Below are 26,706 nucleotides of genomic sequence, written 5' to 3'. Positions count from 1 at the left end.
GCGACCTCCACCACCAGCCCAACCACAATCCAAACAGCCTTGGCAGCCTCTTGGCGGCCGGACCCAGACATCGCGCCGCATTGCTGCCCATGTGCGCAAAGGTGTGAAGAGTCGGTTTGTATGAGGAGCTCTGTACGCCACCTTGACCGTGGTTACCAGGAACATCTGGACCGCCTCTATTCGCGTTCACGCAGTGCAGCTCATCAGGATAATATCGCCAGTTTGGGTACCACTTTTGCGATGGCGCAAATAGACGCGCGAATGCCGTGCACCTCATGCCCCGGCAGAGATAGGTATATAAACCGAGGATTGAGAAGATAGATGTGATGACAACGAGTTCGCGCGGGAATTGGAGGTCTGGTGTTACCACAAAGTGGCGAGCTGCTGATGATGGACGGCCAACTGAAGGCCTCACCCCCCTTTTCCAAGTCATCTGCTCAGGTACCCATACCACCCCCATCAGCAACCCTGTGCATCTGGAGCGCAGTACTGTATCGCTGGGACGTTTGCCACGACGCCACCGATTCTAGAACCATGCATAGAGAAGATCAGCAAGCGGCCGTCAACATGCTCCATGGCCGATCTCAGTGATATGGCCCTTGCTTCTCTGGCGAGTCCATCTTTGCCAGAGGCATGGTCTGAGCGCGAGCGTCGGCACTGAGCGGGTAATGCCAATGCGTGGGACAAAAGTCATGGCTCTGTCATGCCCAAAGCGCACGCATGGGTCCTTGCTCAATTCTGTTGATCTGGATCTCTCTGCTGGCACCTTCATGCCTCGGTGGGAGAACGCAGCTGGTGCGATACGACATGTTATCGTGGGAAATCGAGCCTCTCATATAGGACGCACAGCTTGAAAGCAGCCAGTCTGTATCAACCATCAACATTGCTGTTGAACTCATGTCCAAAAACGTCGACATCAAATTATTATTTTCTAAGACACTTGTCTCCTTCGCAGGGTTCTCATCTGATTTCGAGTGACGTAAAGAGCGTTCAAAAGTGCTAAAGACTGCAACTTTGCTAAATGGGCCCAAGAAAGCTTTTTATTTTGGTGAAATGAGTGTGACAGTTGAAGTACTTTTGTTCCAGTATTGTAGGGATATGCCAATAGAAAGAACAACATCATCTCAGTCGAGTATGAAGCCCCAAATTACTCTTCCATTTACGACAGCCTCCTCTTGTCGGTCGGGTTGTCTGATGAAATACCTCCACATCATTCATCTGACTCTTCCCGGGGATACTTTCTATAATCGCCATAGCCTCCCTTCGGCTCCGGGTATTTCTTGTAGTCTCCGTATCCTCCCTTCGGCTCCGGGTATTTCTTGTAGTCTCCGTATCCTCCCTTCGGCTCCGGGTATTTCTTGTAGTCCCCGTATCCTCCCTTTGGCGGCTTGTACTTTCCGTAGTCCGCGTACCGGCCGTGTTCGCCGTGTTTTCCATGGTCTCCGTGGCCCGGCTTGCCGGCATCAGGCTTCGAAGCACCGTCGGGATTTGCTTCAGCAACGGGGCTGGCGAAGGCCGTTGAGGCTGCGACAAGGAGAGTGGCCCAGATGAACTTCATGATGGCGACTCTGTGACTCTTGCTTTGTTGAAAGTGGTTGAAGATATTAAGTGAGACAGACCCTGATGTTGATGAACCAGGTTTGTACAGATCTGAAATAACCTCCCTTTGAGCAGCGGGACAGCTTCATTCTTATGTGCGAGATGCCTCCCCAACTCCGATCATACGTAGTTCATCCTATCTTCAGCCATCGATTCGTGGAATGAATAGCTGAAGATCCTAGAGAAGCTTTTCGTTCTGTTCCAGAGGGCAGATTCTGTCATTTGTGACGTGATTCCAGCTCGCCTCGAGATGGAATACGAAACCTTGAATATCAACTTGGCGATAGCATTGGACGCTTTGTTCTACTAGGCCGATATTTTGTGGTTACTATCAGAAACGCCACCATTCCATCAAATCACGCCTTCCACATGGCAGACAGCCTCAACTGAAGTTTACCCAGAACAATGGCGGGATAAAGAAGGCTCACAAGCAATCGGTGTTGCATCCATTTCGGCTATTTCGCTGGTTTGCAGCCTGTTCCGACAGAGAGTGATTATGATTTCCGTCATGGTGTTTAGCTACTACAGCCATCCATTGGAACGCAAGCAAACTCTCAAGTTGGGTGGGTGATAGTCGTGATTGCGCCACGCTAGAGCGCCTTTAAATCGCCCGAGAGACTACCATGAAATCCCCTTTGAATGGTTCACATGCACGCGAATCGTTCCTTTGTTCAACTTCACTTTCATGAAGCCCATAAAGAAACTTTCAGCCCCACGATCGCGGCCTGGTCGGAATCAATGGTGTTGGAAGCTGAACGCTCGAGCCATGTAAAGTGGCTGAGTACTAGTGAGAATAAGAGCTTGTGATAGAGTCGACGTCATATCCCGATGAACAGCAATAAGTTTTTTCCGATCTCACGAGCTCGACATAACGAAGGCGGGAAATACAAACTTCGCCGTCATCAGAGAATCTGCTTACCCCTTGACATCATCTCATCCTTTGAATCCAGCAAATCGTGTCACAATGGCCAGAGAGAATCATCTACGCCGGCTGCTCTCCAGCGTCTCAGACGAGTCTGATGATGAAGGAAGCTTGCCTCAACATGCAAGCAAAGAAGAGCCAACAAAGAAATTCCATGTCTCATGGCTACTGGTCAAGCCTTGCAGCTTTCTTTTAATCTTCTTGACAGCCTGTGTCCTGTCATTTTGGGCTGGAACTCGTGTGCCTGGCCGACAAGCAGATGTTGACAGTCTATGTGCAAAACATACAAATCAATGGTGTAAGTAGCTGGAGCTTCTTTTGTCGGCCCTTACTAACAGACAATGCCGTCAAGCTCCTCTTGTTAGAGACGTACCCATCAAATACACGTTTCAAGAGTTCAACGGCTCCTTTTTAAAAGAAGATATATATCGAAAAGTTGGGTCGGCGGAAGTTGACAAAGCATGGGAGGATCTTGGGACTGGCTGTAAGTTTGTTTATTCTAGCCAAAACAATCATGTCTGACTCTTTGAAGACCGGGCCGGTGTCATATCATATGAGGATGGCATAGCAAGTGGTCTGGAGCCATCCTTTGTTCAGAGAGCGGAGAAATATGGGGGAGGCTTCATTGTCAACGTCGAGGGAATGCATCATTTGCACTGTTTGGTGAGCCTTCCATCTCATTACCATTGAAGATTCAAAGTTTCACTAAAGCTCTGGTAGAACTTGGTGCGCAAAGCTCTCTACTTCAACTACGATCACTACAAAGAGCTAGGGGAGCACGCCTTCGTTAACGAAGAATTTATCCTACGGCTGCACATCAGTAAGCACATTCCAATAAATACAACAGGCTTATGCAATCAGAACTAGCCGTTTAACACCTTGAAGCACATTGCCTAGATACAGTCCGTCAGGTCTTGATGTGCAACGTAGATACAGGTGTGCTGGGACAGGTGTGGGTTGATCCCAAGGAGCCAACGGCATTCCCAGATTTCAGCACAAAGCATGTCTGCAAAAACTACGACGATGTGCGCCAATGGGCAGAACGCATGCAGGTGAGGAAAATCGCTCAATTGTCGATGCTCCAATTGTTAACCTCCAGTTAGGCACCGCCTCCCGATAAGCTACCCAAGGATTACCTGGCTCCCCCTAAAGCTGGAGATGTGATCGAATTCACGCCTTGATGGAGTCACGTATTCTGCATGAAGCAAGGGCCTTAGACATATTATCCAGCTATTGTAACATATCTGGTCTGTATTTGTATAACATGGTTTCTGGGGATCATAACGTTACCACCTTGTTTAATATGTATTCGAGAGTAGATCGAAAGCATTCATCTGCTCAGTATCCGTTCCCCAGTCATTCACACCACCCGTGACTCCCATATTGCTATTATTCGCATGTCCGTCTGACATAAACTCAGTTGTGCCGTTTACTTGCGTATTCCAAAGGGCATGCATCGCCTTGAACGCCTCAAGCAGTTTTGGGTCATCGGCCGCAGTACTCTCCACGCCCAATATTTCGCGCGCCTTGGAGCGCAAGTCGTCATCGGAAGGCACATAGAGCTCCTTGATGCATTCTTCGATGTAGGCATTCAATCCATGTTCCAGCTCGCGCGAGCAAAACACTGAGGGGGGAGGCTGATACTCTCCTTCACAGAGAGCGCGAATGTACCGCTCTGCTGTATCTTTGCCCACATTGTACAACCGGTAGTCAATGTATACGGGTGAATCTTCCGTAACCTCTATCGTGGCGCCCGCCTTGGGTTTCACGAACGGCGGCATGAATCCCGTTCCGCCGTCCTTGATCCTCCAAGGGCGAGGGGGACCAGCTGCTGCCAGGCCGTTGACGCCGTCAGAAGTGACAAGGCCAGTGTCTCGTTTGAAACGAGCCAGCCACTCGGCATTGTCAGCAGCGGTTTGGTTCCATGGATCATCATCGTCGTAGATGATCCAGCGAGCTTGATATTGAAGCTCTTCGTCTGTGGGAATCTAAAGACTAGTCAGGCAAATTCGTGACAACGAATGATGGAGAGGCCTAGAGGTATTAAGAAAGCGGAAACGTACGTGTTGAAGTGGGTTATTTGGGCTGAGACAGCTGGTGACGAATTGAGTGAGTTCCTTTTCTAACCTCCCGTAACAGTTTGCATCGCTCAGAAAGTAGCGCAACGGCTGACTTTGGGAGCTGGTGGACTGTGGCGTTTCTACCGAGGATGAGGGCTGAGAGTCTTTCGCAGTCATTGGTGATGTGCCGATGGTCTCGTCAGAGAGACCCCAGTGTAATGCTTGGAGAGAAACGGCAGCACCAGCTCCCGAAAATTCGAGCTGATCAGCTACAGTCAGGTTTCCTGCACGGCGCTTGAAGTCTGAGAGCCAGTGAGTCGAAGAGTTGATCAAGAACTTGAACCATTGCACAGCCTCTTTGCATTTGAAGTTGGACTTGGGCTCGACATCCTCCAAAATCCTGCAGGCTTGGAATTGTAGCTCGGCATCTGTAGGTGGTTGGCCGAATGTCTGTCTGGACTTGACATATTGCAGCAGCATCTTCTCCTTTTCGCATCCGAGAGTGCCCAAGTCAGAGTTTGCGCACTTGGATGCGTGCAGCTTCTCAATTTGAGCTGTCCAGGCTGCAGTCTTCGAAGTCGTATAGGGTCCCTCGTTTACCGTGTCATAAGACGGTCTATGGAGCATGATGAGATCGCGAAACCATGATACAGCAGGTCCTGTAGGCGAGGTGTCTTCTGTGTCAACCTTCTGGACGATTCTCTGAGCTTCGAGAAGCAGTTGGCCATCTGTAACAGCCATGCCGGATACAGTCCGGTCATTGACGTAGTCAACAAGCCAAAGTTTGACATAATCTTCCAAGTCTTTGCCGCATTTGATGTCGCCTCTGGAAGCTTCAAACGGATCAAGAGTATTCCGCTCATGGTGGATGAGATCTGTGAATAGCGTTAACACTTCGCCGTCGTCCTCCCTCGAAGTATCAAGAACTCACAAGGCGGCATTCCATTCTCAACGATCCTCAGTATCTCTTCCGGGAAACCCCAGTCACCTCTCCAGTCCGCCATGGACTTGCCATTCTTGAAATGCTGAGCAAGATGTCCGACGCGGGCATCCCAGGAATCCAGTAGAAGTCCACAGAAACCGCACCTAGATCGCACAGGTGGTGTCGATACTTTCCAATCACTCATGGGCCATTTCTGGAACTTTGCATCGTGAACAATGTTCAAGTGCTGCCTTAGATGATCATTTCGGTAGAAGGTCTTCTCTTGTTCCGACTTCTCAGCACACACAAAGTCGTTGTGCTGCTCGGCGTGCTCCTGGGTTGGGTTCTTCAATCCGCAATAGACGCACGCCAGGCAATTCCATTCGGCGCAGAACTGGATGGGCCCATCCGGGGAGCAAACCCATCGCTCAAGGGACAAATGAAGTGACTTCTCGTGTCTCTGCCAGTCGTGCTTCGTCTTAAATGTCTCAGTGCAGAAGGTGCACTGATACGTATGTATAGTGGGAAGCATGGACGAGATATTGACGGCCTTGGAGGTCTCTCGGCGCCGGCGACGTCTTCCGCGACTCTGAATTGAGGATAGAGATACCAGAGACTCGCGAGAGTTGTGAGAGTTGACTGTGCTAAGCGAACCATTGCTGGAATGCGACGTTCTCGAGCTGCCGGCAGATGAAAGTCGATCGATAGAGCCCGCCAAACCATCATCGATGCTCCTATTTCTGTAGTGGGCTCCAGCCAAAAGTTCCGAGGATGAGACTGCTGTAGCAATGGCAGATATTGAGGCCGGCTCTTGATCCGGCGGAGAACTCCGCCATCGCTCCATTGGGCTCATCTCTCTCGTAAGGGGGGTGACTCTCGGTGGAATGTCGATACCAACAGTAAGTCGGCCCGGACTTGACGAGGTAGACCGAGGAGCCCGGACTTTTCCTCTTCGGCGAGCATTTGCAACCCAGTTGGCGATTTGTGTCTTGTTCAGGCCCGTCTGACGCGCCAGGTTCTCCTTGTCTTCGTTGCTAGGGTAGGGATGGCGGTGGTTGGACGTTAGCCAGTTTCTGAGGATCCGGAGTGCCTCTCGGGAGAATCTGGCGCCAGCTTTGGGTTGTCTTTCCACATGATCTGTGGCATCTTCGCCCTGTGATTCGTTTATCGTGAAGCTGCACTCTGATCTGCTGTATGTGTGTCCCGCAAGCTGCTGGGGCATGTTCTGATGATCGTTGGTAAATGCCCCTGTTTGACCCTCGACAGCTCCCCTCGCAATCGTCAAAGAACAGACTCTCGCCGATTCCATACAAGGCGTGCAGACTCCCAGAGGGATATTTTCTGATGTCACTCGGCAGTGAATGTGCTGCTGAGTGCAGGATTCACATGACTCGTTTGGGACGGCTGTGCCGTCAATGCAATCGGAGAAATCTATAAACTCATCGGGGTCCATCGTAGCCAAATGTGCCATTTTCAGGGCTAAGTGAAAGGTCGAGTTGGGTTCTGGAATCTGAGTCTCGGCAACTTCCGTGGTCGCGAATCTATGTTAGGGCGCAGTGAGGTCGCATCGTGATTATATCAGGACTCAAGCAGTATAATGGACTCGTGGAGTATGACTGCTTCACCGTCGCGTTAGTAAGCCTGGTCAATTGTAGGGCGTGCTGACAGCATCTCTGATTGGATACTATCGTATACCTGCATTCAGCTTCGACCCCCGCCGATATCGAGGACTGCTAGCGTGAGAAGGCCGAAACGAGGACTCACCAGTTTCCTTGGCATTACCCTGGATCTGGTAGGCAACCAGGATCCTCGATGTGGTCGTGTGTTAGTGCCATCATGATCCCTGATCGATTATGAACCTCAGAATGCATATGCAGTTGCAGAGAGAATATCTGGGTAGATGTGCAAATGGATATTACTTGTCCACGAGATGTCCAAGCCATTGAAACTGTACTATGAGCGGCAATGTCAAGACAGAACATAACCCGCTGAATGATCACCAGCTCAAAGAATCTTGAGTGGAGGAGTTGCTGAACAATTGGTGGGCGTAGCAACCATTCGAACCGAGGCAAGTGAGTGCACAAGTTGTTCAACCTCGGCCACATCACAACATACCGGTCAACGTATAGCACGACCGGTGCATACCTACATATGCCACTCTCACAAGATACCTAATACAGCTGTCAATGTCTTGTGAATCAGACTTCAAATTGCTTCCACAATGCCTCTTTACGACGTTGAATACGTGAATCCTCTAACTCTTGAACAACAAGAGCAGCTCTCCATTGCATTTACGAAGGAGCACTCACAGCGGTTCAACACTCCGCGCTTGTATATAAATGTCCGCTACACAGATGTGAGCAACCAGGTCGTTTTCCGTGGGGGCGTTCGACGAAGCTATAACCGCACCATTATCCGTACACGAGCCGGCAGTAATCGCACGAGTGAAGTGTACTTGGACCACTGCAAACAAATCGTAACCCACTGGGAGAGGATTGTCGGGCGTGAAGGTGAGTCACCGTTTGTATATTTGTAGAAAACATCCGTAATCTCACTGACAGACTACTGATATGTCGGGTAGACGGGAGAAGAGGATCAGTGGATTCAAGATAACATGTCGTATTTCCAGGAATTGGCAGTAGCAGGTGATGAAGACTTTGTCCAGCGTTTACACGAACTGGGGGAAGAGCAACAAGGGCCAATGTAGCATGTGGTTTCAACAGGTTTCGTCCCGTCGAATTGAGATGTAACACCTAGCCACAGTAATTGACCGACATATCTCCAACATCGATCGCTAGTTACGAGAGATAGCTAAATCGTCTGTATGGCGAGTGAATGCAGTTCCAGCTGGTGACAAAATTCAGATTGTGGGCCAAGGTGAAGCCTGCGTTCACCTTTGGTCGCCAGGGAAGAAGATGCAGATTCCCCTCAGCTTCGAATGGAACTATTCGATCCTCTTACCTCATCTGCGCCTTGCGCAAATCGGCAGAGGCAGCGATCGAAGAGCACCACTCGAGCATCTCTTCCAGACAGCCAGGAATATCCGATAATCGAGCGACATCGGCAATGTCTCCATGATGTATCGGTCCTTGAAGTTAGAGAAAAGGTTCTCGTCTTGAAATCCTGTCCAGTCCCAGTTCCGGTTGATGGAGCTTGACTTGTCGCTAGGAAGCGAACAACAATCTGCCAGGGGAAAAGGTAAACGGCCGTTTATGCGTTCTATTGACGAGCATTTCTTCTCAGGTAGTAACTCTAACGACGCATCTCACTCACGAGTATCGACGTCAGTATCCCGGCCACGGCGGTTGGTTGCAGCCTCGACACATGATACCACGGAAGATGCAATATAAGCTTCGTCCATCTCTAGGCCCGGCACAAACCAGCTCTGGTCACGTAAATGCGCCCCTGGTGTCTCACCGAAAATGGTTGCCTGAAAGATATATGAGAACGAGACACAGAACTCGGACCACTAAACGGACGGCTTATTCTACGCTGCTCAATGGAGAACATTTTTCTTATGTTCGGATATCATCTTGCAGTCTCAACCACACTCAAGACCACACCTTTCTGGGAGGCTTATGGAACTTCGGAGAAACAGTATATGGCGTTATGGGCTGCGTATTGATGAGCTCGGGGATATGATGAGTTGATAAAATTCGTGGTGCTTCATCGACACCGGATCTCAAATCCCCAAGATTCTCCAAGCCTTCCAATACTTCCCGGAGGCTTCATTGATTGTGTTTCATATTCCTTTTCCCATCGACTTTTATATGGATGCCTGGCAATTCGCTAGAATAAAAAGTCCAAGCAGCCGTCTCAATCACTCCATTTCCTCATCCGTTTCTTCCTCCATTTCCTCATCTGTTTCTTCCTCCGCTCCTTCTTCCATTTCTTTCTCGGTGCCATCGGTCGATTGATTGTCCTGCGCAGCGTCGGCCACCACATCGTTTTGGTTCTCGTTTCTCGTCACCTGTGGGTAGGCGGCGACATACTCGCAGATTCTCGCCAGCTCGCAGCTCAGGCGTCCATAGAAGTCTTTGCTGTTTTGGACGATTTCCCAGATCGCTTCCACATCCTGCATGGCGTCGGCGACAATGTCCAAAAGCAAATCTTTCTGGAAGGTGTTGGGCTCCATCTCTCTGATGGTGATGTTCAGTTGTTGAACCTTTTCGGCGGATCGCAGGAGAAGGTTTTCTTTTCTGTCAAGCTCCATCTCCATCCGTCTGGCTTTGATGAACAGTGTTTGGAACCTTTCGGCGATCGCCCTGATGACCCCCATTAGCTCAGGATCCTCCAGCTTCATTATATTGCTAAATAAGGCTTCGAGGTCGCTCAGCTCCTTGATTATGTCCCTCGCGGAGTTTCGGCTGCCCTGAGCTCTCGACGACAGGTTCGGGTTTGTTTGCATCTTGGTGATGTCTTGGATGGCGGGAGACGAGTTCAGAGGTGGTGCGCGGCTGTAGAATCGCAAGTCATGGACTGAGCTGGTCCTGAGATAAATGTTGCGTCTTGGAAATGCAGGGAAGAAGGAAGAAAAGTTGGGCAGCTGGCAAAAGTCTGCTTCTTCATATCCGCATCTCATCACGTGTTGGTGACGGGAGACCTGAAGCTGCCAGCTGTCGATAAAAGTGGTACATGTCAACTTGGAAGATAAAAACGAAGGGCAGCTGGCAGACCTCTATCTCCAGGTGATATTCCAGTCTCACCACGTGCTGTGACTGGAAGCTTCAGGCTCCCAGCCTTTACCAGTTATTTCAGAACGTGGTTGTGTACAGGTGTGCTATCCTGAGCGTCTCACACAGCTCTAGTTCTCATCGTGCCTTGTTATATCCCAACCACTTGATCTTCATCTCGTCATCTCCTGAGGGCAGCGTTGTCTGAAGATATTTCCCCCGGTAACCCGTCTTCTTCTTCACTCGGTAGAGGCCCAAGTATTCTGGTTCTGCCTTCCTCCTGCGTCGAACCGGGTTATTATCCGCTCGAATCCCACTCGAGCCCAGAAAACGTCAAGTAACGTCTCACAGTTCGCGGCCGCAAAGTTCTCGATTTCAGGGCCTTCGACATCGCTTGTATAATGGCAATGCTCTCTATGGTACTAGCAAGGATTGTTATGAGAAGCATAACGTGCAAGGCCGGATCCTCCTTGATGCTGTCGGCTACAACAAGTATCACTCGGCCAAGGGAACCGAGAAAACAATAAGAAAGACGACGATGACATGGGCTTCAGACCGTTTGACTCGGGTTCTGACACAAGCTTTGACTCGGACGCCGATTCGCTGAACCAGGAGTCTGCTGCTAAGCGGACCGACGTGCGCCGACTGAGAGACGGAGACTTTTAACAGAGCAAGAAGCACATAGAGTCGCGAGAAGATGATATATGCTTCATTTCCGGGATTCTGGGCGGATATGCTTTGAAGAACAAGATATGGACTAAGTCCACGTCTCTTCCTTGGTCTTACCAGGCTGAACAACAACGCTAACAAGCCATCATCCAGTGGAATTCTACGTCGAAGATGAGGAGCCCATGTCTGGAACGACGCGGCCTTCTCTCGCCTCGTCTACGACGACCAGCAGAAAGACCTTATCCCCTCCTTCGTCCAGAACCACAAATCTCACCAAGCAATCTCAGCAACTCTCCTCATCCTCATTCTCCTCCGCCCTCTCAACTACCAACGGCCTCCCACCCCCATCGAAGACGTCATCGTCGGCAATGTCCAAGGCCTCATCATCCTCCTTTCGAGCCCTCCGGAAACCGGCAAGACCCCCATCGCAGAGGCCGTCGCCGATCGCACCCACCGCCCGCCCTTCTACCTGCAGGTCGAAGATCACGGCATCAACGCGGCGTCCCTCGGCGCGAGCATCAAGCGCGTGTTCGACATGGCGCCGGAGTGGAACGCCGTCATCCGGCTGGATGAGGCTGACGTCTTCATGGCCGAGCGTAATCCCAACAACAGTCACCGGAACGAGCTGGTCAGCATCTTTCTGCGCGAGCTCGAGTGCTTTCAGGGTCTGCTTGCACTTTCTGTTTCAGTCATTGAATTTGGAGGCCAGGGGGACTGTTTAGCGCAAGTTCTTGCAGCGATTGCCTGAGCAAAAGGGGCTCGAGGCATCACTACGCGAACGAGATGATGTGCCAACTTTGGGTGCAGAAATAGATACAGAGACATATGTAAACACAAGGGCGCCTCTTGGAGATGCCGAGATCGGTCGGCTCTCGCTATTGCAGCTCAATGGACGCGAAATCAAGAATGCGGTGCGTATGGTCAAGAGCTGGTGCGACCACAAGGGCTATGCAATGACACTGGTGAGGTGGGAGAGGGGAAGCAAGGCGACGAATCCGCATGCCGCCAAGGAGTGTGGCATTGACAGAGATCTGTACGAGTAGCTTTCATAATGTTTTCTTCTCGGCATATGTGTTCGGGGATTTTGGTGGTGGTGTTAGTTGGGATATCCTGGGGAGCAACTAATGAGGGCTTGCATGTCAGAGAGTTCTCCGTCTCTATGCATTGATTTAGAGTATCGGTTTCTTTCTACCGTCTCGAATGCCATCCGTCTTCTATTTCTAGTTTCTCCTGGTTCTTCTGTTCGTGCTCGTCTTAATTCCAGCCATTATACCCGAATCTTCCCCTCAACTTCAGCTCTTGTATCACCTGCACATCAGCATCCCCAACCATCCCGCTTTCAGCAGCAAATCCCGATCCGTCACAATATGCCCAACCACTCCATTGAGGAGTCCATGTAATTAATTGAACTTTTACGAAGACCAATAAAGGCGATGCTGCAGCATGTGCAACTCGAAAACCTGCTGCGTCTCCGATATCGGCCTCCCCTCAGTTCGGAGCTCTCCAAAGCCACTGGCGAGTAAGATCCAAACAAGCCCAATCTCCAAACTTGCTCCAAAAAGTATATCTTTGATCTCTACCTAGTCAGCACTATTCACCAATCTTCTCTCAAGCTATCATTTTCCATTCTTCAAAGCATCTCATACTCACCATCGCCACCTCCTCAGATCTCACCCCCTCAACCAACCCGGTAAACAGAAAACACCATCCGGACAAACATCGCCACCATGTCAAAGACCGAGGGCGCCACTTACACGCACGGCCACCACGCCTCCGTTCTCCGCTCCCACACATGGCGCACCGCTGCCAACTCGGCCGCCTACCTGCTCCCCCATCTCACCCCCTCCATGAAGATCCTCGACATCGGCTGCGGCCCGGGCACAATCACCGTCGACCTGGCCGCGAAGCACGTCCCGCAGGGCCACGTCACGGGGCTCGAGAACGCCAGCGCGGTGCTCGTCCAGGCCCGTCAGCTGGCCCAGGAAAAGGGCGTCGCCAACGTCGACTTTGTCGAGGGCGACGCCAACGCGCTGTCGTTCGCCGACGAGACCTTTGACGTCGTCGTCTGCCACCAGGTGCTGCAGCACGTCAAGGACCCCGTGGGCGTCCTGCGCGAGATGCGCCGCGTGGCCAAGACGGGCGGCATCGTCGCCGCCAGGGAGTCCGACTTTGGCGGCTTCGTCTGGTACCCGCAGGTCGACGGCATGGACGACTGGCTGGCCCTCTACTCGGCCAACGCGCGGTCCAACGGCGGCGAGCCCCACGCCGGCCGCATGATCCACGCCTGGGCCAAGAAGGCCGGCTTCGCGCCGGGCTCCGTCACCTGCGGATCGAGCACCTGGTGCTACAGCACGGCCGAGGAGGTTGCCTGGTGGAGCGGCCTGTGGGCGGAGCGGACGGTGGCCTCGTCGTTTGCGAAGACGGCGCTGGAGAACGGGACGGGCACCAAGGAGATGCTGGACAAGGCGGCCGAGGCGTGGACGAGGTGGGGAAAGGAGGAGGACGCGTGGTTTTCAGTTGTTCACGGTGAGATCATCTGTCGCAAGTGATGGAACGTCGCCATCCTAGGTTGGTGGATCAAGCACGCACCAAGAAGCCGCGGCAATGAGTGGGAGCAATGGTCGTGAGCCTAGACGAAGCATGTGAGAAGAAGCAGCAGCAATCTTGATGAGACTTAATGAATAATGATTTTTCCTTGTTCCCCTCGCATCTATATAGAAAGACCCCTCCACTGTTCATTGACCTCTGAACTGGAGTCGGCCACTCACTTTTGCCATGTGATTGAAAAGAAAACCCCTTTTGCGCCGCAGCTATAGTATATACCTTCATTGATGTCTGCACGTCACACGTGCGACCATGCCAGCCAAATCCATCTGATGAAATCTCAACAAGTCAAAATACCCCGGCTCATAATCTTTTAAAACGTTTACCGTACGTCTTTTGCACCTTATTCGTCCTCCTTGCTCCAGCTAATAGTTCGAAGATCGACCTTGGCGGTTCGGCGGGTGGCTTTTCGACTGCCTTCGTCTGCGTGCCCTTGTCGAGCACCTCGGTAGTCGTGGGGCTGTCTTCTGTAACGCGCGAACGTCCATCGGGTCGAGAGGATGACATCAAAAGATCAGATGCAGCACTCGGCTGTCCTGTTGAACCAAAATTGCGCGGCTCGATCGAGATTGAAGCGGACTGCTGATGAGCAGTGTGACTTGGTGCTGTTGTCTCTGTCTGCTCTGACACGCTGAGCACTCCATCTTCCAGAGTCTGCATCTGAGGTTCGTCCTCCTGAACTGCGTCTTCCATGACGGTGTCGTCGTCTGTGCGCATTCTCTTGGTCATGGGTCCTTCTTCTTCATAAGGGTCCTCCACCTCGGCCGACGGCCCATCATCCTCTGCCAGGTGAATGACCGCAGCTTGTTTCGGCGGCCTGCCACGTTTCTTTGACGGGGAAGTAATAGAAACGTCCACCGCAGGAAGAGGCTGGTCCACGACCACAGACTTCCGCCTGCCCCGTTTCCTCACAGGTGTTCCCTCTGTCGCTTCCTGAGTTGATCGAGAGGCTTTCATGAATGCAGCCAAATTTCGCGAGACATTTTTGGAGATTGGAGACTCGAATTCCCAAATGTCCTTAGCATGGTCCGCTTCTGGAGCAGAACTGGGTGCATTCACAGGCAACAACGCTGGACCCTTGGGCGGTCTACCTCTGCCCCGTTTCGTGGCAGAGAGCGGAGATGGAGGGGCAGCTTCTTCCTCTTCTTCGGTTTCATCAGCGTCTAGGAAAGATCGAATTGGCTGACCCAAGGGTATCGAGAAAGTCGAGACGGCTGTAGCTGTCGGAATATCGCTAGACAGAGCCTCGACATCTGCCGGCAATAATGGAACAGTGTTCTTCGGAGGACGTCCGCGCTTACCGGGCGTAGTCGTCGACGCGACACTGGCTCTTCGCGGCCGCCCTCTCTGATTCGAAGCCAGCATTGCAATTTCGGGTGCTTCCACCGCAGAGAGCTGAGGCTTTGCGGTAAGTGCCTGGGTTTCTCCGCTTACAAAGCTGCTCTTCCGGGGTCGCCCTCGTCTGCTAGATGATCGGGCTCGAGAAGTTGCTCTTTCACCCGCAGGTAACTGAGATTTTGCAGTGGGTGCCTGTGTTTCTGAGCCTACAAAACTGCTCTTTCGGGGTCGCCCTCGTCTGCTGGAGGACCGGGCTCGAGAAGCTGCTCTTTCAACCGTAGGTAACTGAGACCCATTGACAGAGGCCTGTGTGTTTTCGCTCATGGCATCGCTTTTACGGGGACGACCTCGTCTGCTAGACGATCGAAAAGCAGGTATCATGGCTTCAGCTGTTGTTTCATCCACAGGTAGCTGGTCCTCGCCGGTAAAAATGTTTGTCATGTCCAACGTATCGTGTTTCCTAGATCGTCCCCGTCTGCTCAAAGATCGAACTGCAGATGTGCTGGCTTCACCTCTTGTTGCATCCGCGGATGGCTGAGATATGTTGGTAGAGGATTGTGTGGTGTCCAGCGTATCCCGTTTCCTGGGCCGTCCTCGTCTGCTCAAACATCGAGGTGCAGGCGTTGCGATTTGTGCTGTTAAGTCATCCGCGGATAGCCGGACCTCACCGGTGGAGGGTTGTGCAATAGCCAATGGATCGCTCTTCCTGGGCCGTCCTCTTCTGCTAGAAGATCGAGCTGCAGGTGTTGCGGCACCGACTGTAGCTGGCTCAACAGCAGGCGGCTGAGAGTCAACGGCAGAGGCTTGTCGTGCCTCGCCTGATGTGTCGCTTTTCCTAGGCCGTCCTCGTCTGCTAGACGATCGAGCTGCAGGTGTTGCCGTCCCAGCTGAAGTCCTTTCGAGGTCAGGTAGGCCAGCTTCGTGCGTCGAGACATCTCTTTTCCTAGGACGCCCTCGTTTGCTTGAAGACCGAGCTGCGTACGTTGCCGATTCGACCAGAGGTGCCCGAGCTTCGTCAATCGGCATCATCTCACTTTTGCGTAGTCGCCCTCGATTTCCTGAAGAGGTTGTCGGCAGTGCTGATTCAACTGCGGCTGCCTCAGTCGTAGATGGCTGGGCTTTGTGAGTAGAGATGGGTGCGGTATTGGTCGTCTCGCTTTTCCGCGGCCGCCCTCTTCTGCTCGAAGCTCGCGCTGCAGATGCTGTCGGTTCGACCGTGGGCAATTGAACTTCGTCAGTAACTACCGTCTCACTTTTCCGTGGTCGTCCCCGTTTGGCCGGAACCGAAACTCCAGCTCCCACCTCCCCGATTTTGGGCACCTCGGCTTCTGTAGTGGAGGGTTGCAGGCTTAACTCCATCGTCTCGCTTTTCCGGGGTCGCCCTCGTCTGCCCGAGGCTGGTTGTGTCGCGGTTGATGCCTGGACTGAGGGTGCTTGTGTTCCATCTGCCATACTGCTCTTGCGGGGTCGTCCCCGTTTGCCGGTAGAGACTGTCGTCGTTTGAGTTGCGTGAGAAGTCTTGTCAAGGGTCGATTTCGGCGGTCTTCCTGGTCTTCTCCTTGTTGATGCCGATCTTGATCTAGGTGTAGGCGCAGACTCCGAGACCTCACTCTTGCGCGGCCTGCCGCGCTTCCTCTCGGTGGGCACCTCTTCAGCTCGGCTGAGGTCAGCACCATCAGTCGCAGTCGTTTCCATCGCCGCACGAACAAAGCCGGCCTCTTCGTGCCCAGATACCTCGGCGCCTTGGAGTTGTTCTGGCACTTCTGATGGTGCGATAACATCTTGTGATGCTAGTGCCGCATCGCTCTTCCGCGGACGGCCGCGTTTTCTCGGTGCCTGCCGGGGTGGTGGCAGGTCATCGCTGTCGTCGATCGTCGGTCGCTCGTTGGATTCCATGATGAGCTGCTGCTGCACTCCGGCTTCTGACCAGGCTTCTTCTTCTCTTTGGGCCTGCCATGCTTCTTCTCTTTGCTCCTCCTCCGTTTCTTCCTGCCCATGATCTCCCCGCCTTTGCGCATCGTCTTCTTCCACTTCCGCTTCCTCCAATGTTTCGACTTCCGTTTCTCTCACTTCTCCTGCTTGACCATATTCCTCCTCTCTCACTTGTTCCCCTTGCTGACCGTCATCATCCCTTCTCCCTTTCATTTCTTCCCTTGAGTCTTCGTTTCCTTGTTCCAGTACGTCTCCGTCGCCTTCGTCGTTCCCTTTCTCATGCTCCATGATAGGTGCAGTTTCAGGCTCGCCGTCAACTTGATGCTCATCATCGGCAATCGTCACCTCCTGCTCCGGTTCCACCACTTCGGGCGTCTCTACGCTGACAGGAGAAGATTCCGACTGGGGCGACGTTGGCTGAGGTGCCTGTGATTGAAGCGACTGCGGATCCACGTCCATCTCGTTTGGCGTCGAGGCATATGAGCGGCGCAACACCCCATTCACCACGCGGCTGGCCGTCATCGCTGCACTCATCTCAACCCGGTATGTATGCGATAAGTTCTCATCTGCTGTCGCCGCGGTTACCAAAGGCCTGTACATGTAGGAATCATGCGCATAGTGCTCTTCCTCATGTCCGTGCTGCTCCCTCGACAACGCACTCGGGTCCTCCACTCCAGCCACCTCATCCGATACGTGGCCCCTGGTGTCATGGTGAAAGTCGTACTCTGTCATGGCGTTGTCCTCGGCCAGCTGAGCGCCGCGATCATGATCCTCCATGAGCCCGCGGAACGACTCTGCCGGCTCCGCCTGCATGGTGGTCGAGTACTGCGACGGCGGCGACGAGCGACTCTCGCTGTACATGTAGTTTGCCACCAGCGACTCACTCACCTGGCCGTCGCCGTAACCGTAGTTCTTGGACTGCAGCGCCTGCGTGGCCAGGCTGGCGATGGTGGCGGCATCCTCGTTGTCCAGGTCGTCGGCCGTCTGCCAGTAGTCCCTCAACGGCGTGTCTTCGTCGGGGTTGAAGTCCATCATGTAAGTGTAGCGGGGGAAGCTCTCGTCACCCCTTGACATGATTTGCAGACTCGCGCCGCAGCCGTCATCAAGGCTGCCGAGGCTGAGGCTGAGGCTGAAGCTGCGATAGTCAGAGGCGCTGGATGACAAAGACTCGGTCTATGCATGTGCAGCATGCGGCCGTTGTTGCGACATGTGAGTTTTGCCCTTTGGCTGTGAATTTCATGCGAACGCGTGTTTTTTTAGAGGTGACGGGGGCCGTCAAGGGAGACGCGCTCACTTGGGGGGACGGCATCACGTGATGGCCGAATGACGTCGGGGCCTCTTTTTCTCACCACCTTGAACCAATTGCTTCGCTTCACACGTCTCTCCTCCTCTTGAGCAACAGCGGGCTTCGATATGAGGACTTCTCTTCTCCTTTTGTATTTGGCTGATGCATTAGTTCGAGTCACTTGCTGGCGCCCTCAGGCGTGAAATGCCGCAATATCTCACTCTCGACGAGGCTGCGACCATGAAGGCTGCGGTTACTAGAGCCACGGCTTCACAACTCAGCCGCAGCAATCCCAACAGCTCCATACAAGGTACCATTCTGTTATTGCTACCTTTTCTACTCGAGCATCCAATATCAACAACGTGATGGCTAAGTATCAGACAGCACAAACTGTTCAAAGTACAGAAGATTGACAAATAGAGCCCAGACCTCGGCTACTAGGTGAAAATCTCGGCGGCATACCGCGTCTTCTCAAAGCGCTTGAACCACTCCTGAGGGGTGAATTGCTTCGAGGCCCCCGTCGTCTCAGCCGCATACACCAGATTCGTCACCAGATCCTTGACCTGCGAAGCCATCCTCACGCTTCCGCACACATAGATCTTCGCCCCGGCATCCCAAAGCTGGATAAACGCATTCTTCTCCGCCGTCATGCTGTCCTGGACGTACCCCTTCCTGGTATGAGGCTTAGAACCAACGTCTTCTCTGCTGTAGGCCCGGAACACGCGAATCACTCCTAATGACTCGAACTCATCGAGCTCGCTGCGGTATAGATCATCATGTGACGATCTACATCCGAAGAACAGGGCGGCGGGTGCAAGCTCTACTCCGTTTCGCTGCTGGATAGCTCGCTCTTGGATGAATCCCCTGAATGGCGCAAGGCCGGACCCTGCTGCAATCATGATGATTGGTACCTTTGACAAGTCGGCAGGCATCCGAAAAATGCCCTTCACTGGGCGTGTGGTCACATGAATCAGGTCTCCTCGCGTCAAGCCAGCGAGATGACTGGAAGCCACGCCTAGAAAGTGTTCGCCGCCGTCTGTTGTCGCCGGCTCTTCCAACACCGAAAGAGTCAAGGTGGCGTGCCCTAGGTTCCAGGAAGGCGAGGATGAGATCGAGTACGTACGAAGGCGTAGGGATGGCAAAAGCGTCAGGTAAGTTCCAAAGTTCATGGGTATCTCGGGAAACCTCTCCAACAGATCGATCAGAGACGTTCTCCTTTCCTGGATGCTCTCAACGTAGGACGAAGTTGCCAAGTCCATCAGAAGCTGTTTTGTTGCGTTATTCTCAGCCGCAGCTGCAAGGACTCGAATGTCCTGGAGTTGTTGTCAGCATTGTACCGCTCTACGAGGAAGTAAAAGCACAAAGAGATGCAACTTACCCTCGGAGTCGCCGGCTGAGACAGTTCAAAATACGAACTCAGCAACTCATAGGCCGTCATTGACGTGTCAGCCGGTATGCGCACAGAATCATTGCCAGACGCCCGCACGATCGTGTCCCACGTCAAGTGAAAGCGTGACAAAACTCGCTTAACAGTTCTCATCGGATTCACAGGGAGCACAAGGAGATGGTCGCCAGGACGATATGACTGGTCCGAGGGGAGCTGAATGTCGATGTGCACCTTTTTCCCAATCGCAGAGGCTGTTGTTAAAGTCCGCGAATCCGTGACGCTCGCCTTTACCAGGTGAGAATACTGCTTCAGCTGGCGCGGCTGTGAAAAGTCGACCTTGAGCAGCGAGGTGATGAGCCGGCCTTCTCCATCGTCATCCCGTTCGCCTCCTCCCTCGGTCTGCGCAATAGCTGGCCAAACGGAATCCGCCGCCCATTTCTCAAGCTCGACAAAGAGGTCCATCACCGCCGAGTCTGCAAGACCCCTTGCTGCGAATCTCTCGGCACCGGCCCTCTGGAGGAGGTCGTCGATGAGGATGGGAATTCGCTGAAATGTTGCAACCCAGTCACGATGCCCGCAGCCAAATACCGCGTATGAGACCCCGTTCAAGGAGTCTTTTTCGACTTTGTTCAACCAGTCAAAGAACTCTTCGGCATTGTCCGACGGCAAACCATCATAGGAAGCTGCAAGGATAATGACAGGCTCGGATTTTGGCAGGTTGTTGCACGCCGCGTTCAGAGGCGCAATCATACGAGCGTAGTATCCGTGGAGAGTGGCATCGGATGCCAGCCTGTATGCCAGAGCCTCACATGTGCCGCTGTTAGACCCGAATAGAACGGTGAGCGGCTTCTTGCCTCCGCCGGCTTGTGACAAGGTACTAGTTGAGGGATCAAGGCTCGGCCTAGCGTCTCGTGTTGATCCGACCGAGTACAGCTCACGTTGGAAGTCCGTGGCAGTGCCTCCACGCCTGAGCCTTGCCTTCATCCGAAAGTTGTCGTCGGGCTTGACCGTCAGCGTCTCCTTGACCTTGAGCTTGTATGTCGGATCCGCCAGTTCAAACGTAAAGTTCTGCAACAGCATAGACGTAATTAACAGTGCCTCCTGGGTCGCAAAGGCTCTGCCTATGCAACCCCTCATGCCGTTGCCAAATGGTTTCCAGGAATTAGGCGGCAGCTTGTTGAAGTTTTCATCCAGCATTCTCTCCGGCTTGAACTCGGCAGCGTCCTCGCCATAGACGGCCTTGTCTTGATGGAGTATGTGAAGCAGGATGCCGATGGGGACTTTCGCCGGGATGAAATATTTGCCGCCGATGATCTGGTCCTCTTCTGCAACGAGGAAGAAGCCCGGAGCCGTCGGTTGCAGACGCAGCGTCTCCTTGAGGACGGCGTTGAGATACGGCAGCCGTGAAAGATGCTCTACCGTGACTGGGGAGCCTTGAGTGACTTGGTCGACTTCTTGACGAGCCTTTTCCATGGTTTCGGGGTGGGCCAGCATGTAATAGAAGGCAAAGGACAGAAGCCCCGACGTGGTCTCGTGGCCAGCGATCAAGAACGTTATCATGTTGTCGATGATGGAATCCTCAGACAAGCCCTCTCCAGACTTGGGATCTCGGCCCTGGAGCAGCGCCCCTAAAAGGTCGCGGGAGTCTGGTTCCGCCTCGGCTTTCCTCTTCTGAATCATCTCTCGACACAGCTGTCGCATGTAAGCCGTGTCCTTCTCAAATCGGTGCCAGGATCTTTTTCGAAGAGAGTTGACGGCGCCTGGCATCGCTGCTTGCATGGTGGACTCCTTCAATGCCCTTACCATGCTGACGACGAAGGGGTGCATGACTGTGCCATTGTGGAAGCTGTTGAATCGGTAGCCCATAGTGCACAGAGCAAGTGTATCGAGGGTGAGGCGAGTGAAGTCGGACGTAACGTCGATCACATACTCTGGACCATAGCGAGCCCTGTTTCTTACCGTCAGCGCAACCAACGAGACACGAGCGATGTCTACGAGGGGGAAAAGCGAACCATTTCAGACACAGCTGCTCCGCGACGTCTCTCATTCCGGGGAACATCTCGCGAATCTTGATAGTCCCGAATATCGGAGTCAGAATCCCACGGGCAATCGCCCAATTGGGCTCACCGTTCTTTGCCGTGAACAGCCCATCGTGGACGATGTGGCGGAGCTTCTCCAACTCTTGTTTGACGTCTTTGTGGAACCTCGACTCGTCGCAGAGCTCATTCATCAGCTCGACACTGTGCACGAAGATGTTGAGCTCGCCCCCGATCGAGAACTGGACAATGGGCCCATAAGGCTGGAGAAGCTCTATCAATGAGAAGAGCGGCGATGAGAGGTCGATGTGCGGCAGAATGCCCACCACGGGATAGCCTCAAATGAAAGTCATATCAGTACGAAATCCGAAGGCTTGACTGCATCAATCTGGAAGAGCTTGTCTGGCCATAATCACCTTTGACCTTTGGAATCTCGACGAGATTCGGATGCTTGACGGCCTTCATTTTGCGTTCGCTATGGCCCGTCGACGACGAATTGACAAGGTCGCCCTTGTCGTTTTTCGATGCCACAACACCTCCATAGTGACCTCTCAACTTCGTCCTGAGCACTTTTATGTATCCCATTTTCTGTTCTGAAGCAATCCCATCATCGATGAAGACGATACATGAGGGTTACAATTCTGCAAGCAAGTCCGCGGCATCCTGACACGTATATGAATGGCAGGCCAACACCATCGAATTTGACCGCCAATACGAGCATAGTTTCAAAGGATTCCGAAAAGACAGACCACGTTTCTCTTCGTCATCAGCACTTGTCCAGCCACTTGTTCATTGCCAGCAAACCATTCATTGGAAGAGCGGCTCAGAGCTGACGCCAATCCTGCGCGACACCGTATGCGGCACCTTTCGTTAGTGGAACCCGCGGCATCCGTCCAAACGAACCAATCTCATGGAACCGCTTCATGTGATGTTGTAAGACGGCTAGAGAGGTATACAGGCGGTAAGATGGGGAGGATGAGGTCTTATTTTCTGATGCGATTGCTCACGGGGTAGAATAGTGCTATCAGATTGATAAAGCTCGATCTGACCGTTGCGATTTCACTTATTCCTTACCTATGCCGCGGGATCCGCCGTTGGAGGATGATGGCGATCCTCGGATAGCGACGTCGCAACGTAATTGTGCAGGAATTCGTGTCCTATTCACCGTTTTTCCTCTACATAATTTCCGGAGGATCTTGGATACACCGTCCCTATATCTAGTTTTCTGGTCAAGAATCAAGCGGTAACTGTTTGGCTTCAACAATTACGGATAAAGGTTTGCGCCTATCTTTAGAGTCTGCGCGGCCCCCTATTGGCAGCTGATGTGAGACGATATAGTATCGCAGGCCAGATCTTGTCTTACTATAGCATTTTCCTTGTTACAGTAATTGATACGAATGCCTAGTTAGCATGTGATTGGGATGGAAAATCTGATATCACTTATCTGCAATTCTTTGTTTTTTTGAGGCTATCGCCAAGCTACTTACAGGCAGAGATAGATGACTTGCATCTACATATCACCATTCTTCAGAGCTAATGGACGATACTGCTCGGTTGAGCGGTTGACTGCATTTACCCTAGAAACAATATCTATGCGGGTCATTTTCCCCATCATTGTGTAGTAAACATTGTCTATTATTCATTCTGAATCATCTTAAAAGAAGTAGTTCTGCAGCTTCCGACCATCTGCGTTCCGTGTTGCGATCGCGCAGCTCACCCAAGACAAGAGGTGCCAATGAGTTGCCGTTCAATCGCCGTCACACAAGGAACACAAATTTAATTCAGGCCCGAGACCAATCACTACAACCAGAATCAATATCAACCATAGCATTATGAACGCAGATCCTGCCAGTTCCTCCTCGTTATCGCCGTTGGTGTGTACGGAGCGGACATTTCGAAGCGGACAATCCAAGGTCAAAGCAATGTCCGCTTAATCGCCGTTATGAACCCATATCTATGCTCAAACTGGCTATATAACACCTCGAGATGAATCCTTCCCTTCTCTTGTGTTGTTTTCGACAGGCATCAATATAGAATAGAAATTATTATCGTCCTATCAATCAATAGTCGCAAATCATGGTGTTGATTTCGCACTTCGTGGTTGCGTTGGCAACGCTGTGTTCCATCTCGTTTGCACAAACGGACCAGGTGTTACAAGGAGCAGCCTTTGACCCTCCGTCCCATCTATCAACCAACAAAATCATCCAAACCGCCATCTCAAACATCACAAACTCCCTCAGGGAAGCTATCTACACTGGAACAAGTCGCTTCGGCAGCTTCGACAGCAGCACAACGTCCTTCTCCTTGACTGCCGTTTCGCAGCTCGACTCTTCCCCCATCATCGACTTCCACCACACATCTGGCTCGCTCAATGTCTCCGCGGGCAGCACGTCAAAGGTGACCGGCGACTCCGTCTATCGAATCGGCAGCATATCGAAGCTCTTTACCGTGTACGCTCTGCTTCTCAACAATGGCACCAAGTACTGGAACCGCCCCGTCACGGACTTCGTACCAGAGCTGCGAAAGGCCGTTCCCAGCTCACCATATAAATATTTGTCTGTTATCGATGCTGTTCAATGGGATCAGGTCACTGTTGGTGCACTTGCGTCACAGCTTTCCGGCATTGGAAGAGACTGTATGTTTTCCCAGTTTCTCTATGGCTCAGAACGGTGACTGATTTGACTCTCTCTTAAAGGCAACTCAGCAGACCTAGCAGTTCAAGACTTTCCGTGGACTCAGCTCGGACTCCCTAGCCTCGCCCCTCAAGATATTCCCATCTGTGGCATAAATGATGACCAGCTGCCTTGTTCTCGCAAAGGTGAGAGAGTTTGCATCAAGTGCAATTATTCGTCAACACTAACAGTACGATTGCCAGAATACTTTGCAAGCTATATACAGAGACATGCCGTTTTCCCACCATACTCGAAAGCCATGTATTCCAACGGGGCCTATAGGGTTCTTGCATACGTTCTGGAAGCAATTACCGGCAGCTCATACGAGGACGTTGTCGAGGATGAAATCTTCCAACCTTTGGGCATGAAGCATTCGAGTGTATTGCCACCGACTGCTAAAGGGAAAGGTGTCATTCCCGATGGTGATGCGGGCTGGAACCGCGCATATGGTGACGAGATTGCGTGAGTCAAAGAACTGGACCGTTGAACAAGGCTGTATTGTGAACAATGTTAATGCGAATGACTGATGAGCGCTCCGACATAGCACTGGCGGCCTCCTCTCTTCAACAAACGACCTCATCGAATTCGGCCGCGCAATCTTCTCCAACAAGCAGCTCTCGCCCATGGAAACCCTCCGCTGGATGAAGCCCAAGTCATTCACAGCCTCACCATCTCTCTTCATCGGCGCGCCCTGGGAAATCGTGCGAACCCGAAGCGGCATCACCACCGGCCGCCTTGTCGACCTATATACAAAGTCTGGCAGCGTCGGGGCCTATCAGTCTCTCATCATCCTTGTGCCTGACTATCAGGTTACTCTGGCTGTTCTCGCGGCTGGGCCAGATGCCTCTGCAGCTGCACAAACCGCTACTGAAACGACCATCCAGACGCTTCTCCCTGCGCTGGAAGAGGCTGCCAAGGAACAGGCATGCAACAGGCTTTGTGGAGAATACTTCGCATCAATAGGCGCCTCGAGCTCATCCCTCGTCGTCACGGTTGACGATCGCCCGGGTCTGTTGATCAAGAGCTGGACGCACCAGGGCCACGACCTTATCGCCGCCGGCCAAGCCTACGCAAACGCCACCCGCGGCGGCCAAATCCAGTCCGTAAGACTCTTCCCCTCCGGCCTACAGACACACAACCGCGCCGCGTACCGAGCGATATTCCAGCGCGTTGTGCCCGAAGACGACGAGTCATCGGTCCGCAAGGTGTTTGATCCGGCGGCAGGGACCTGGGGCATGCCTGACCAGCTCATGTACGGCGGCATCGCTGTCGACGAGTTTGTGTTTCATGTAGACGCCGGCAAGCGTTCAGCTGCGGTTGAGCCGCGTGTTTTGAGGGCGGTTTATCAGCGGTTGGAGATGTGATATACGACAGGAGGGAGAGGCCAGGGTTCAGCCGCTAGATGCTGTGATGAGGAGAATTTGAGATTCGACAGCTGCTTTGGGAATCCTGGGGAAATGAGAGATGGAGAGATGGTTCGGGTAGCCTGATTTGGCATGGGAGCGTAGTATCCCGATACCCCTACCACTGACAGAATGCATGTGGCTTCAGCGTATGGATGTAAACAGCGATAGCTTGAAGAATGAGCTGAAGATGCTTGCCTTGTAGAGGAAGGGAAATGGTGAACAAAGCAGGTTGTCTCAGCACAGGGTCATCGCGAAGCACCAAAGATATTCACTAGATACTTGTGTATAGATGTATAGATGATCGCCAGGGAGGGAAATACTAACGCCCGCAATGCCCCAGCGTGGCATCTGGCACTGGATACTCGTATCTCGAAATCTTGCAGCGGCTCGAATTTATTCTCCGTAATGGGGCCGCCGGGAGGAGGATCCTGGAAGATACATGCTGGATCTGGGGCTGCGCCTTGTTTTTGTTCCCCNCCCCCCCCCCCCCCCCCCCCCTGTTTACATTATGTACGCACAGGACGATAGTCAGGATGAAGCTTCTCACATGCTGCGTCTTCTTCTCTTCTGTCGCGTAGTCTGAGCGTGTGGTTTGCCTGCATCTACTTCCTTCTCAGGACCAACATCATGTCTCGCAAAACACTGCATCAAAAGCAGTGGAGTTGCGTCAACGTAGGTGGTAAAGCAAACATGAACACGACACCACCTATTAATAGCCCCCGTCGTACAAGCAGCTCCCAGAACATGCAGGCAAAGACCGTCTTGTCCATATTGTCTATTTGTAACGATTTGCAGACTGGGGCATTTGAAACAAGATCCCAGCCGCCGCAGTTCTATTCCCATACTATTCCGCACAGCTCCATGAAAGAGGAACAGAAGGATTGGGACAGCGGAAGCTCGAACCGACGGCTGAGCGCATCCCTGGACAGGCGGATGCAGGCCCCAGCTGCAGGGGCCGTCCATGTCGCGAGGCTCACATTCTATCCCTGCGATTCCGCTTTCTTTGACTTGCCTTCTTTTTTTTTTGTTTATTGGTGTCAGTTATGTCTCTGTTGCGAAAAGGAGCAGGACCAACAAGCATCAGACTTCCGGATCTCCTCCGGATCTGGGGTCCATTCTGTTGTTTCCACTTCAATGTTTCTGATTGATGCTGCCTCGAGGAGGGAGGGGGGGTCATCGTCTCGACGTCCAATGACACAAC

General features: G+C 52.5%; 11 protein-coding genes across 11 annotated transcripts; 4 read left to right on the top strand and 7 right to left on the bottom strand.

Annotated features, from left to right (window-relative positions):
- Positions 1-1,210: 1,210 nt before the first annotated feature.
- On the bottom strand, positions 1,211-1,558 carry CCMA1212_003256 (uncharacterized protein; the record flags this gene model as incomplete). The annotated part of the gene is made up of 1 exon (XM_073700610.1): positions 1,211-1,558. The coding sequence occupies one exon, from the start codon at positions 1,556-1,558 to the stop codon at positions 1,211-1,213; it is 348 nt and encodes a 115-aa protein (XP_073561552.1).
- Positions 1,559-2,563: 1,005 nt separating this feature from the next.
- Positions 2,564-3,702, top strand: CCMA1212_003255 (uncharacterized protein; the record flags this gene model as incomplete). The annotated part of the gene is made up of 6 exons (XM_073700609.1): positions 2,564-2,819; positions 2,874-3,005; positions 3,054-3,184; positions 3,242-3,341; positions 3,407-3,573; positions 3,625-3,702. 6 exons carry the CDS (start codon positions 2,564-2,566, stop codon positions 3,700-3,702), a joined length of 864 nt encoding a protein of 287 aa, XP_073561551.1.
- Positions 3,703-3,819: 117 nt separating this feature from the next.
- CCMA1212_003254 (Homeobox protein 4) lies at positions 3,820-6,974 on the bottom strand (the record flags this gene model as incomplete). The annotated part of the gene is made up of 3 exons (XM_073700608.1): positions 3,820-4,509; positions 4,585-5,456; positions 5,513-6,974. 3 exons carry the CDS (start codon positions 6,972-6,974, stop codon positions 3,820-3,822), a joined length of 3,024 nt encoding a protein of 1,007 aa, XP_073561550.1.
- Positions 6,975-9,323: 2,349 nt separating this feature from the next.
- Positions 9,324-9,911, bottom strand: CCMA1212_003253 (uncharacterized protein; the record flags this gene model as incomplete). Its single annotated transcript, XM_073700607.1, has 1 exon — positions 9,324-9,911. The coding sequence occupies one exon, from the start codon at positions 9,909-9,911 to the stop codon at positions 9,324-9,326; it is 588 nt and encodes a 195-aa protein (XP_073561511.1).
- An 808-nt stretch (positions 9,912-10,719) lies between these two features.
- Positions 10,720-11,888, top strand: CCMA1212_003252 (uncharacterized protein; the record flags this gene model as incomplete). Its single annotated transcript, XM_073700606.1, has 3 exons — positions 10,720-10,812; positions 11,078-11,533; positions 11,583-11,888. 3 exons carry the CDS (start codon positions 10,720-10,722, stop codon positions 11,886-11,888), a joined length of 855 nt encoding a protein of 284 aa, XP_073561556.1.
- Positions 11,889-12,572: 684 nt separating this feature from the next.
- Positions 12,573-13,394, top strand: CCMA1212_003251 (uncharacterized protein; the record flags this gene model as incomplete). Its single annotated transcript, XM_073700605.1, has 1 exon — positions 12,573-13,394. One exon carries the CDS (start codon positions 12,573-12,575, stop codon positions 13,392-13,394), a length of 822 nt encoding a protein of 273 aa, XP_073561555.1.
- A 358-nt stretch (positions 13,395-13,752) lies between these two features.
- On the bottom strand, positions 13,753-14,406 carry CCMA1212_003250 (uncharacterized protein; the record flags this gene model as incomplete). Its single annotated transcript, XM_073700604.1, has 1 exon — positions 13,753-14,406. One exon carries the CDS (start codon positions 14,404-14,406, stop codon positions 13,753-13,755), a length of 654 nt encoding a protein of 217 aa, XP_073561554.1.
- Positions 14,407-15,425: 1,019 nt separating this feature from the next.
- CCMA1212_003249 (uncharacterized protein) lies at positions 15,426-15,722 on the bottom strand (the record flags this gene model as incomplete). The annotated part of the gene is made up of 1 exon (XM_073700603.1): positions 15,426-15,722. One exon carries the CDS (start codon positions 15,720-15,722, stop codon positions 15,426-15,428), a length of 297 nt encoding a protein of 98 aa, XP_073561087.1.
- Positions 15,723-16,309: 587 nt separating this feature from the next.
- On the bottom strand, positions 16,310-18,028 carry CCMA1212_003248 (uncharacterized protein; the record flags this gene model as incomplete). The annotated part of the gene is made up of 3 exons (XM_073700602.1): positions 16,310-16,366; positions 16,393-17,872; positions 18,024-18,028. 3 exons carry the CDS (start codon positions 18,026-18,028, stop codon positions 16,310-16,312), a joined length of 1,542 nt encoding a protein of 513 aa, XP_073561088.1.
- Positions 18,029-18,441: 413 nt separating this feature from the next.
- CCMA1212_003247 (Bifunctional cytochrome P450/NADPH-P450 reductase) lies at positions 18,442-21,892 on the bottom strand (the record flags this gene model as incomplete). Its single annotated transcript, XM_073700601.1, has 4 exons — positions 18,442-19,317; positions 19,383-21,339; positions 21,404-21,764; positions 21,844-21,892. 4 exons carry the CDS (start codon positions 21,890-21,892, stop codon positions 18,442-18,444), a joined length of 3,243 nt encoding a protein of 1,080 aa, XP_073561459.1.
- Positions 21,893-23,503: 1,611 nt separating this feature from the next.
- On the top strand, positions 23,504-25,463 carry CCMA1212_003246 (Beta-lactamase-like protein; the record flags this gene model as incomplete). The annotated part of the gene is made up of 4 exons (XM_073700600.1): positions 23,504-24,062; positions 24,123-24,245; positions 24,303-24,561; positions 24,644-25,463. The coding sequence occupies 4 exons, from the start codon at positions 23,504-23,506 to the stop codon at positions 25,461-25,463; spliced, it is 1,761 nt and encodes a 586-aa protein (XP_073561460.1).
- Between the last annotated feature and the right edge of the window lie 1,243 nt (positions 25,464-26,706).

Source organism: Trichoderma ghanense (genome assembly GCF_004382785.1).
Source record: "Trichoderma ghanense strain CCMA-1212 chromosome Unknown scaffold_2, whole genome shotgun sequence".
In the NCBI taxonomy this organism is placed as follows: Eukaryota; Fungi; Ascomycota; class Sordariomycetes; order Hypocreales; family Hypocreaceae; genus Trichoderma; species Trichoderma ghanense.
Note: the sequence above shows the minus strand (reverse complement) of the source record. Positions and strands in the feature narration are given on the sequence as shown.